Source organism: Trachurus trachurus (genome assembly GCF_905171665.1).
Source record: "Trachurus trachurus genome assembly, chromosome: 4".
Classification (NCBI taxonomy): domain Eukaryota; kingdom Metazoa; phylum Chordata; class Actinopteri; order Carangiformes; family Carangidae; genus Trachurus; species Trachurus trachurus.
The window spans coordinates 8734439-8747044 of record NC_139898.1 but is presented as its reverse complement, the minus strand read 5'-3'; the positions used below and the strand labels follow the sequence as shown (position 1 = coordinate 8747044).

Here is a 12606-nt window from a genome sequence, read left to right as displayed (position 1 = left end):
AAATGAACACTGTACTAAATACCTCAGCAAGAGGAAGTGACAAAGTGTGCAGAGCAGCTTTCAGCCTGCATGGTGACTGAGGGCCTGAACAGAGGCAGCTTGTTTGAATGTGAAATGTGGAACACAGGTTCAACCTTCAAGTAATTTGCGACGTGCTAGTGAAGTTAAAGCGATGGGCTGAATTCTGGATCCTTCTGACACAGAATGCAAATAACTTCTTTCCCAACGTCCATGTTAACACTCAGCAACATGTGTTGAGGTGCTTGCCAACATCAACTGAGAATAAACATATTAAATCTCTGCCTCATAGGAGGAGGAACCAGCTCTGTATGGGAAGTTAAACAAGACAGGAATGACCAACGACCTGAAATAAGCAAATAGTCCAACTCACTTTTCTTTGCATATGAGGCTCAGATTTAGGTTTGTGGTGACTGAGGGTGAAAAAGCCAGAGTTACAGGCCGACTCTTGGTGAGCTGAGTGCTATGTTGAGCCACCAGTTTACTCAGTGAGTCAGAGATTTGAGGTCCGGAGTTTAGTTCAGGCCACAAAAGGCAGATTCTGAAGCAGCTGACGAGCAGCTTGAAGTCTTTGGCTGACAAGACATGAGAACAGGTGGAAATCAGTCTGATACTGAGACAGTATACAGAGCAGCGATTGCATAAGCGTGGCTACTTCCACATAATCCAGAGCTCTCTGAATATTTGGGTTATTCGCCTCAATCCCCAGCAACAGTTAGTGAACTCATTCTCTCCAAAAATGATCAGGCCTTTTTATTAATTAGGTCAATCCTGACAAATGTGTTATGTGTTATAAATTATTCAGAGAGTCGGTGCAGCTCTAAAAGCTGGGATGCCGTGGTTACTGACTGGTATTTGATGGCTAGTTTGGTATGTGACACATGGATGAGCAACAAATTATGTATCGCCCCTCCCCACTCCAGATCAGAGTAATTCTGTGAAAATGTGACACCAGGGTGAGGAGGTGAAATGAATCATTCCATCTTGCAAAAACAAACAATTTTGAAACTACCTCTGTAGCGCCACCCACAGACGCATTATTCCTGTAAGTTTCAGTAAAAACAGTGCAGTTGGTATGCTATGCACGTTTTCAGCTCATCTGTAGCATCTGTGTGTGACTAATAGATGGAAGAAGTGTTGCGTTGATTCATGCTCCCTCCCTTGGTTTGTTGTTGGAGGAAAAGGGAACTTGAAACTGTTTTTATGTGAAAGAATGAAGGTGTCTGAGCTGCCTAACCTGTTTCCAGTAAGTTTAGGTGAATTGTTGGGTGTCAGTAGTAAAACAAGAAGTTGATTAATGGGTTTTTCTCTGACCTCTTTGTGCCATCTTAATTTTGCTTTGATTTCAAACCTAATGCCACTCCTTAATGACAACTGTACTTTATATTTGAGAATACGTAGTAAATGTTGGCATGTTCATGCTAAACTGAGATGGTGAGCAATATCACACAGCTTAACATCTGCATGTCAGTCATTTTGAGAGCATGTAAGCATGTTACAGTTAGCACCTAGCTCAAAGCACTGTTGTGTGGAGCCTCACAAAGCTGCTAGCATGGCTGCAGACCTGTCCTGTTATTAAACGATTAATCACTTAATTGAAAAAGTAATCAGTAAATCAATCAAGATTTAAAACACTGATTTGCTGACTGTCTCAGCACCCAGGAGGATTATGAAATTAGCTGGTGGAGCCTCGTGGAGGATGAAAAACAAGACATTGATAAGAAAAACTTGGTCACATTGACTAACAACTCAGAGAAATGCTGCTCTGTTGGTGCTCACCTCACATGTGTGGACCCTCTATTAAAGACCCTGGTTTCATGTCATTGTTTTGGAAAATCCCCACCACTTGCAAAGGTATCGTTTTCTGCACATCTCTGCCCTCTGACTTTGCAGAAGTTGATGTGGGTGAAAACAAAACGATTTCCCCTTAGGTGTCAATGAAGTCAAGTATCAGCACTATTGCATCAGATGGTATGCAAATACTCAGCTGTGACCTGCTTTTAAAAACTTCATGTCTCTTTTAATCTCTGTCTCTGACCGGTTGGAAAGACTTTTATCTATGACATGAGTTACTAGCTGACACTTGCTTATCCCATAAATGGAGCTATTGTGAAAAAATGTGTAGCCTACAGATAAATGACTTATCTCTAGCTGCCGCTGAGAAAGTTACTCTATCTACACTTCTGTCAAAGTTGATTATCTGAAACTATGGCTATCTCTGGTGTGTTTGTATTGTTTACAGATCTATTTAATATTGTTTATTTCTGTCCTTCTGGAAACCAAGCAACGACATTTTCTTGCCAAAAATCACTGTTGTGTTTCTTGTGCAATGACAATAAAGAAAGTCTAAGTGTGTCAGACCATTATGCTGAGAAGCTTATTTTATGTGTTTAAGGACATGACAATACATGGACTTGTGGAAAGTCTGAAGGACATTTGAAGGGTGTTTCTGCTTCCATGGTGACAAATTACACAAAACTGCAAAAAAAAAAAGAAAAAAAAGAAAAGAAAAAAAAGTACGGTCACTGGAAGTGATACAAAAACTCATCTCACTATTCACTAGAGAACCTAGGATTGAGGAGCTATATGAAAGGATCGTGAGACAGGATTTAAATGAGAAAACCCTGTTCCACAGCTGGGGGCCTACAATGGAAAATGTTCCATCATCCTTGGATTTCAAACTTGGACAACAAAAAGGAGAATCTGAGCGAAGGATTTGACGGTTCATGTGATGGATTACAGGCTGAGGAGGCCAGAAATGTAAACTGCTGCTTTAAAACTCAGGAGAACGTGAACTTGAACTAAAAAGGTTGCACAGCAGCTATGTTGTGTCTATCTTGCTCTGCTTGCCTTTCTACTCAGAGGGAACAATTTGGGTTTGACATGGTAGCGAAGCCCAAAGTAGGCTTACAACATTTTTTATGACTTATTGACAGGATGTTGAGCAGCTAAACACATCTGACTCCTAACTACTACCACGTGTGTCCATGCAGTTAGTGTGAGTTGAGTTGAGTTGAGTAGCCTACTTTTTATTGTCAGAATCACTTCTGAATTTTTTCTTGCATCCAAGACACTTGTTCCTCGTAACAAAGAAACATTACAAAATATAACACAATATAACACCAAACAAACATCAAACAAAACATCACATCAGACAATGCCAAAAACAATTTTAAAAAAAGAAAAATGATGTATGCTCACTGTTCAGAAACAACACAGCTGCTGTAGTTTGGAGTGAAGTGACACATTTCTGGAATAAACCATCTGCACAATTCAGTGAAAGTGAAAAGTAGCCTACCAAATTTCATGTTTCTGAATGAGTGTGCACTTTTACTCAACCAGTGTAGCCTAGTATGGGTTAGTTCAGTATCAGGAACACTACAATCTTTTTTTAATTACATACACGTGCCTGTAAGTCTCCATTTAATGTTCTCTGTTTGTTTTTTTAATTAAAAAAACAAAACAATAACCTGGCACTAAAACGTATTTCAGTACCTGGATTAATAAGAGTAGAGACGATAAATCTAACTGTTCAATATAATTAAATCAAAAACTATTCAATAAGTGAAAATACAATAAGTTAACTGTGTAGCTTACAGTCTATGCTGTGGAGTTATAAGTTTGGGCCTCGCGCCCTCTTGTGGCGAGCACGCGGCACTGTGTACTTCCGCCTCTGCCTACGTAAGATCCGGTTGTGTAGCAGCCATTTTGTCTGTTCGGGCAAGTCTCCCCTGACGGCTGTGAACTGCAGTTCCACCTTTGGAAACATTTTGAAATGTTGTTCTTTCGTTTCTAATTCATGTTATCTTTCACCCCGCCGCCGTAAAAAAATCGGTCTGTGTATTGTGAACGTCAGATGAGGACGCTGCTCCTCCAGATACAGCCACACTAGTGAAAACCCGCGGGTCGGCTGAGACATGTCGTGTGAAGAAAGCTACTTGGCCATCATCCGCTACCTGACCGATGAACGGGAGCCGTACGCGAAGGGGACGCCCGGCAACACCAAGAGGAAGATACGGAAAGCGGCCACTTGCTACGTGGTCAGGAACGGGACGTTGTTTTACCAGCGGCGGCTGAAGGGCCAGAACAACTTCACGGAGCTGGAGGTGGTGCTGCAGGACGGCCGCAGGAGGGAACTCATCAGCGAGGCGCACATCATGGAGGGAGGGGAGCACCTCAACCAGCAACTCACCTGGGAGTTCATCTCTCAGAAATACTGGTGGAGAGGTGAGGTACCGGGGCTCGGGGCCGGGGCTCGGGGCCGTGAGGCGGCGAAACAGCCGGGGGACAGATGTAAACACCAGCCCGCTATTAATTAAGACGTACGCCACCGTGTCCGCCACCGCGGACCGACCCTCCCTGTCTCCATCTAGTGTTGCGTTCAAGTGCTGCGTCTGTCAGTGGGGTTTGTTTTCAAGCCTGTCAGTATGCAAAATGCATCATGAGTAAGGGTGTTTAGGATGTCGTGACGAGGCAAGAAATTGACACGAAGAATACATTATATAATTATTTTGTATTTGATCATTATTATGTAACTAAACACATTTCTTTTCTTGTTACGGGTTACAAATAACTGGAACATAATTGTTAAATAAATAAATAAAAAGGAAGTAACTGCTAGTCAAAGCCCCACCAAGGTTTAGTCCACCCCTACTGATATTTTATAAATAACAATAATATGTTGTAATTTAATAATATTAAAAAATATATAGAATACATTATAATAAAAAATCAATAGTATAGTAGTATTAGGCCTACTATAGTAATAAAATTACTGAAGTAAACATAACACACTGTAGCTGATGTTCACCCATCATGATGTGTCCCCTCAGGTATCCTGAAGAACGTGAAAGACCACATCAGAGAGTGTGCTCAGTGCCAGAGCCGACGCAGCGCCGATGACTCTCCTCGACTGCTTTCCCGGCCAGGGAGACGCAAGGCGGCTGCCAGTTTGAATGATGAGGAGGAGGAGGAGGAAGAAGAGGAGGAGGGAGACGACGGTCTGTTCACTGACTCGGCCTCTCATCTGAGGTCCAAGTTGGCCAAGTCGACGCCCAAGCATGAATTGGTCTTTGTGAGTCTCACAAAATAATATCCCCATCCTAATTACTAAAACCATGTGGCACAGTCCCACAGCCGAGTCTTCTGTTGACAGAGCTTTGTGTGTGTGTGTGTGTGTGTGTGTGTGTGTGTGTGTGTTTGTGTGTGTGTGTGCTCTTTCCAGGTGGACAGCAAGGGGGAGGTGAACCAGTTCCTGCCCAAACACAGTCAAACCATGTTGAACAAACTCAACCAGCAGCGTCTCAGCAATCACTTCTGTGACATCACGCTGCTGATCGAAGGAGAGGAGTACCGAGCGCACAAGGCCGCGTTGGCAGCGTGCAGCGAATACTTCAACGAGCTCTTCTTCGAGAAGGGGGCCGTGTCCACGCACGAGGCCGTGGTCGACCTCTCTGGTGAGCCTCAGTCCGTTCGTCTCTGTGCTGCGTGTTCTGCTCGTGGCTCTCAGCTTTTTTTTAACCTCCGGTCTTCACTCTGCAGGTTTCACCAAAGCCAGCTTCCTCCCGCTGCTGGACTTCGCCTACACCTCCATGCTTACGTTTAACTTCAGCATAATGGCAGACATCGCCAACCTCGCCCGCCACCTGCTGATGACGGAGGTGTTGCAGATCTGCGAGTCCGTGCACAAGCAGGTGGAGGAGCAGAAGCTGACGGTGTATCAAAGAGGAGACGTGCACACCGTGGTGTCGAGTCAGTCGACGGCTCAGGACGGTTTAAAGGACGATTCCGCTGGCTACATGGTGACGATAGAGAGTGACGGCAGCGCGGTGGTCACCCAGAGCGCTGTGGCTGTGACGGACGAGCCTCTGGCTTTTGTCGCACCTTCCAAAGAGGCCTTCATCCAGGAGCCCATGACGGTTGTTGCCGAAACTGTCGAGGGAGACAAAGTGCACGACGGGGAGCCTGGTCAGGGTGAAACGGTGGCGCTGATCGCTCACACCGGACAGGCCGAGCCAGGAGAGACCGTCACTCTCATCTCGCACAGCGCAGAGGGAATGGACGGGGAGACGATGACCGTGGTCACCCACAGCGGACAGGCCGGGGCCAGCGAGTCCCTGGCCGTGGTGTCGGCCTGCCTCGCCATGGAGCAGCCACAGGAGGCCGAAGCAGGAGCCTTTGTTATAGACGTGGACCCCGAAAAGGTGACGTCGTCAGAGATTGTCAAACTGGCATCTGTGGCGGTGGCTGAAACGGCAGCAGCAGCAGCGGCTGTAGCGGCTGTAGCGGCTGTAGCAGCTGTGCCTCAGGAGAAGATGGAAACAGTATCCACACCCCAGAAACGCAAACGAGGGCGTCCAGCCAAGGTGAAGAAGGAGGTGGAGGTGGAGGAGTATTTGCCCCTGGAGGAGGAGGATCCTTCTGCTGACGAAGGCCCAGCAGACAGGCAGGAGATGATGTCAGATGACCCCAACAGAAGACGCCTCCGGCAGCGCTCCATCGCCGAGGGCGGTTACGCTCGGCTTCATATGGGGCTGGAGGGGGAAGAGGAGGGGAAGAAGAGTTTAACCCCACCTCGTGCCACCACCACCCCTAAGGTACAACGTTATTTTGGAATCATGTTTTTCCATCACATGTTTTTTTTTATTTTTTTTTTATAAATCTTTTTATTCGATTCTTCATTCACATCATTCACATGACCCCCTCGGGAACGAGATGCTGCATCTCAAGGGGCTATCCTAAATAAATTGAAATACAGTAATACTTATACAGTGTATCCAGATAATCTTGTTGAGATGTAGACAGGAAGTCTGTCTTACACAGTGTTGAAAAAATGACAACAAACTTCTAGGAATGAACCATAGTTACCCATTATCCCTTCCCACCCACTGCTAGGAGAAGAAAAGAAAGGAAGACACAGAAAAGAGGGGGGTGGGTGGGGGAAACCATGACCACTAATGAAGTAGATAGTGTAGACTAGAGGACTGGGGAGGGGGGCTTATACACTGATTTGAAATCTGCTACCTCACACATTCTTTTGTTTATGCACTATCTTTACCCTGCCTTTTTGCACCGTTTTTATTTATGTATCTCTTTTTCTCACACTCTGATGTCCAGGTGAATAACTGCCTATGTGTGTTTTTTCATTGCCCCTAGGGGATAAATAAAGTTTTGTTGAACTGAATTGAATCTTTTATCAGGTGGGTCCGAGGCCTGGGAAGAGAGGAAGACCGCCAAAGCAGTTGGTGGAGAATCAAGCCGAAGAACCGCCAGCGCCCGAACCTGGAGCCGAAGCCGAGGCCGGAGCTGCGGAGGGAGAGACCACCGGAGAGCTGGACACAGAGGAGGAGGCGGCGGTGAAGGAGGTGGAGCCAGAGACCGGACCCAGCCAGGACACACCTGCAGCGGAGAGCGCCGTGGACGGAGAACACACATGCTCTGAGTGCGGCATGTCCTTCCAGAGACGCTACTCTCTGATCATGCACACATTAAAACACGAGAAGGCTCGTGGATACAAGTGCAGCGTAAGTACCAGTGTTGGTCGGCATGTCACCTTTTAAAGGTCCAGTGTGTGAAATGGGGGGGAAAACTGTGACATATAGTGACAGTGGCCCTTTGAGGACAAAAAAACTGGCGTCCTCCACCACTGGGTCGACTGGGAGTATTTCACTCTCCCATATGTATATATAAAAGAATAATTACGAATACCAAACAATTTTTTTTATAGTGATTATACACACAAATGTGACCCGCTCTGATAACCTGGAAAACCAGTAAATCTTTTTTTAGCAATCTCCGAAAGTTTCATAGTCCAGATAACTGAGAAAAGACACGTAAATGACGATTAAAGTTGACTTGCAACTTTTTACCCTCTAAAGACGAGCACAACATTAAATAACTTCTGAATCGTTAATGATAGAGATGAGCTGTAAACAGCATCGGAATCGTGGGATTCCAGGGTGCGTGTAATCACGTGGTACAGGAACAGACGCCAGGCCTTTAAACCAGAGACATTTTATGTTGTTTAAATGTAATTTTCTCAGGTTTTCAATCGGAAAAAGAGAGTGGAAGACCATAATTCAAATGGTCATATCTTGAAAACAATCCAATGTATGAATATGACTAGGGTATCATTCTTAGTATTATTATATTCAGATTTTGCCAATAAACCATGCCAAATATTACACACTGGACCTTGAAGTAATAACGCTCTCAGCAGTTTCTCACCATGATGCTCCCGTGTCCTTGCAGCTGTGTAGTAAAGAGTTCCAGTACGCCACCTCGCTCCGCGCCCACCTGGCCCGACACAAGCAGCAGAGCAGCCAGAGAGCGCCCATCCCCAAGCCCCCCCCAGTGGAGCACAGCCCCGAGGGGAAGGTGCACAGCAGCCTGGACGACAAGACGCCGCTGCCTCACACCAAGAGAGAATTTGTGTGCGACATCTGCGGGAAGACGTTGCCGAAGCTGTACTCTCTGAGGATCCACATGCTGAATCACACGGGCGTGCGGCCTCACTCCTGCAAGGTCTGCGGCAAGACGTTCGCCCACAAGCACAGCCTGAAGATGCACCGAGCGCTGCACGACGTCACCAAACAGTTCCAGTGCGAGTTCTGTAAGAAGGCCTTTGTGAGCAAGAGGAGCATGGAGGAGCACACCAGCCTCCACACAGGTCAGTGGCTGAAGTTTCCTTCCCCCAGATCAACAGAGCGTGACACCAGGGCCAGTGGAGGTGCTAGTTCCTGATTGGCTGGCAGGCGGAGGTTTAATACGGTCACGCCATGGCTCCGTTCTCATGAGTCAAGTTTAATATAAATTTGGATGCTATTGCTAAAATTTCATTAACTCTCTTAAACATCAGATGTTCCCAGATTTAGAGTGAATCTCTGTCGCTTCAGTACAATGAACGTGAATGGGACAGGTTTGTGGTACTCGCACAATCAGCTGAATGAAAAGACGTCTTCAGCTGGTGTGCTGCTGTCAGTTTGTCTGGACTCTGGACCAACAGCTTCTGGAAAGAGATGTGACATTTCAAAGCTGTGGAGTCAGTTTTCTTTTGCTTTTACTTAGGGATGCACATTTTGAATTTTGTTTCTGACCGATAACCGACGCTTGTTAACCGATTATTAACAGTTAACCGATAAGATTACAACACTCGCGGGGGCGATCACTTTTTTGTTGTTGTTGTTGTTAAACACACACGTGCGCTGCAACAGCTGATCAGCGCCACATCCACTGTCGCTCATCTGGAGGTTAGATCGTCCAATGTTGAACTGTTTTTATACAAAGTGCAGCCAACCACCAGGCTGAAGAGAGAGGAACAGCAGATCTCCTCTGTGTAGCTACATTTGGTGTCTGATCTTCTTTCACGTGTAACTTTTTGCTGGGAAATATGACTAAAGGCACGTGAAAGTCTGCACGGGTCGACACGCCCCCATGAGTTGACGACATAAGGAGCTAATAAATAAAAAAAATCAACCAGTAGTATTAATCGGTCAAAGTTCTTGTTATGGATTAATGGTTAAACGGGTAATCATGTGCATCCCTACTTTTACTGACTCGTATAACCACACTGCATTTCTTCATCTGTATCAGTTCACTTTGTTCTCATGGAACATGACTCTCAACACTGTGAGATGATATGAACCTTGACATAGGATTATTTTGAAGGCAAAAGCTTTGATTTGCAACAAACTCTTTTTTTTTATGAACTGTTCCTTAAATTCTCTCCAAATGTCTCAAATGTTTCCCTGTTTATGAACTACGTCCACAGGTGAGTCAAAGTACCTGTGCAACACGTGTGGAGCGACCTTCCATCGAGCCTCAGCTCTGAGCAAACACCTGAAGAAGCACCAGCCCAAACCCGACGTCCGTCCGTACGCTTGTGCTCAGTGAGTCACACGTTGGGTCGTCAGATATGTTTAGCAGCTGCATGAACTGAGACCAGGTTTTAAATGTGTCGCTTCTCTCTTCCTGCAGCTGTGATAAAAGGTTCTATGAAACCAAAGACCTTCAGCAGCACATGAATAAGCACATGGGCCTGAAGCCGTTCCAGTGCCAGGTGTGTGGCAAGTGCTACAGCTGGAAGAAGGACTGGTACTCCCACGTCAAGTCCCACAGCGTGGCCGAGCCCTTCAAGTGAGTATCACAGATAATTACTCGAGTAATTTGAATAATGCCATTCCAAAAATTATTGAGGCATTTTTTCTGAATGTAAGCTTCGTTTAATTAATTACACTCGCAATATACGGCACATACCGCTTGTGTTTCACATGGACTTTTATTACTGACAAACGGCATCGTCAGAGTTCTGTGGAGCGATCTGAGGAAAGAGAGAAAATAAGGAAAGAGAGACAAAATGAAATGTGTAGGACCACTCCAAGTTGTGTTCACTGTGAAACTGAAGTTTCATACCGTAACAGCTCGTCCTCAGTGATGTAGCAGTGAAACCAAAAGCATGCAGCCCGGTCCACTGAGTGGATCTGACACAATGTAATATTATATTTAGTAAGCATATCTGTACTAGGCATGGGAATTTCTAGTAATTTTCTAACAGAGTAACCTAACCTGGTCTTACTCAACCTAACCGATTACTTCAATAGAAATAGAATGGCTCTTAAATGCATCTGTCCGTTAGACAGAGTGCATATCAGGTGGTTAATAAGAGTAGAGATTGGAGTTATTTTCAGTCATTTATGGTGCTTATTTTGCATCCACACTGTATTTTGGTGACTACGCTCGTCTCTGCCTCGCATCGTCTCAGGAAATAACTCTGAAGTATTTCAGAATGTCTGTAGGCTGAAAGCCTATTTTCTAACAGACTTGATGATACCTATCGTCTCCCTCCATAAGGCTTACCCCATGGGAACGACCACAGATTTAAGGTTTGAAAGTTTTGTTTGATCCAAAACTGTTTAACACTACGAAAAACCTGAACCATGGCATGATTATGTAGTTTGAGCTGACGCTAGACTGTGCTCTAACATGTCATTTCTTTAAATCCTAGGAACCGGGTAATAATTCGTAACTGATTAGCAGATTGCCTACTCGGGTTCTCGAGTATCATTTGCAAACACATCCTTTCAATATAGCAATTTAATAAAACATGTTTGTGTGTGTGCAGGTGTAACGTGTGTGGGAAGGAGTTCTTTGAGAAGGCTCTGTTCAGGAGACACGTCAAAAAGGCCACGCACGGGAAGAAGGGCCGAGTGAAGCAGAACCTGGAGAGGGAGTGTGAGCAGTGTGGGAGGAAGTTCACTCAGCTCCGAGAGTACCGACGCCACGTCAACAACCATCAGGGTGAGTCCCACGTCACATGACATCGTCGGTGTGCGTGGTTTTAGTTTTTACACGGCTGATCCTTTCTCCGTCTCCTCCTCAGGAGTGAAGCCATTCGAATGTCTGACCTGCGGCGTGGCCTGGGCCGACGCCCGCTCTCTGAAGCGCCACGTCCGCACGCACACGGGAGAGCGGCCGTACGTGTGCCCCATGTGCCAGGAGGCCCACATCGACGCCCGCACGCTACGCAAACACATGTCCAAGTACCACAGCGACAACCTCCCCGGCAAGATCATGCTGGAGAAAGACACGCTCCAGTTCCACAACCAGGGCACGCAGGTGGAGCACGCCGTCAGCATCCTGGCCTCCGACCTGCCCCCCGAGCTGCGCCCCGCCCAGCAGCAGCCCGCCGAGGAGATAGAGACGGTGCTGATCACCGAGGAGACGGTGGAGGCCGTGGAGGCCGTGCAGGCCGCTCAGGCCGCCAGCGACGGCTCCGTGTCCACGCTGTCGGACCAGGGCATCATGCAGGTGGTGAACTACGTCCTGGCCCAGCAGGCGCTCACCGGGGGCAAACTGGAGGAGGCGCCCGAGGTGATCCAGACCATGGAGGTGGAGGTGGCTCACGTAGCGGAAGTGGAATAAGCCGGGGCGGATCCACCCACACAGACTGATCTTAATGGTTTCTCACAGTCTGTATAAAATGTAACAGAATGTAAAAAGATGCTTATTTTCTGATAATGTACATAATGTAAGTGAAGAATGAGTGAAGTATTTGTTCGGCCCGGAACTGTGTGTTTGTGCACGCACTCACATTTGTATGTTGTGTGTAAATAACTAGATAAAGGAGCCTACAAGACGTAAAGAAGACGAAATCAGTGAGTTACACGTTACAATGGGATTTGACGCTCAGGAGAAATAAATGTAGAAGTAAGACATCACATGTTTCCAGTCAATAAGCGCCTCAGTCGTCATGGCTGCGGGCTCTTGTACTCCCCCTGGTGTCGGCTTGAAGGATGTCTGGTCAAATAAAAGTGTTCAGCTGTTGACACCGAGTTATATGTGCAGGAACATTTATTTAATGGTACTGATATAGATAGATAGACATTCATGAATAATAAAGTTTTACAAATAAACAGAACAGTGAAAATTTAGATTATTTCAACTCGGATGTGAAATAGAAACTGATGAGAACACTCTTTAGTTCTTCACTTCACTAGATGACCCAGTGCCTTAGTCACAACAGTGTACTACTGCACTGGAGCTGTAGTGTTGACGCCCTGGATGACAGCTCTGTCTGCTGACTGAGTCAAT

At 46.1% G+C, this 12606-nt stretch overlaps 1 protein-coding gene across 1 annotated transcript; it reads left to right on the top strand.

Moving 5' to 3' along the window:
* The first annotated feature begins 3743 nt into the window (after nt 1-3743).
* On the top strand, nt 3744-12333 carry zbtb11 (zinc finger and BTB domain containing 11). Its single transcript, XM_083969882.1, has 10 exons — nt 3744-4245; nt 4851-5092; nt 5243-5474; nt 5560-6614; nt 7218-7541; nt 8269-8686; nt 9788-9905; nt 9994-10152; nt 11138-11313; nt 11396-12333. The coding sequence occupies exons 1-10, from the start codon at nt 3936-3938 to the stop codon at nt 11935-11937; spliced, it is 3576 nt and encodes a 1191-aa protein (XP_083826008.1). The 5' UTR covers nt 3744-3935; the 3' UTR covers nt 11938-12333.
* Nucleotides 12334-12606: the final 273 nt, after the last annotated feature.

Bases quoted from the DNA above. Each gene is read 5' to 3' on its own strand.
- zbtb11 (XM_083969882.1), top strand. From the start codon at position 3,936: ATGTCGTGTGAAGAAAGCTACTTGGCCATCATCCGCTACCTGACCGAT. The intron at 5,093-5,242 runs GTGAGTCTCACA...TGCTCTTTCCAG, and splicing joins CCAAGCATGAATTGGTCTTT to GTGGACAGCAAGGGGGAGGT. The intron at 8,687-9,787 runs GTCAGTGGCTGA...CTACGTCCACAG, and splicing joins GCACACCAGCCTCCACACAG to GTGAGTCAAAGTACCTGTGC.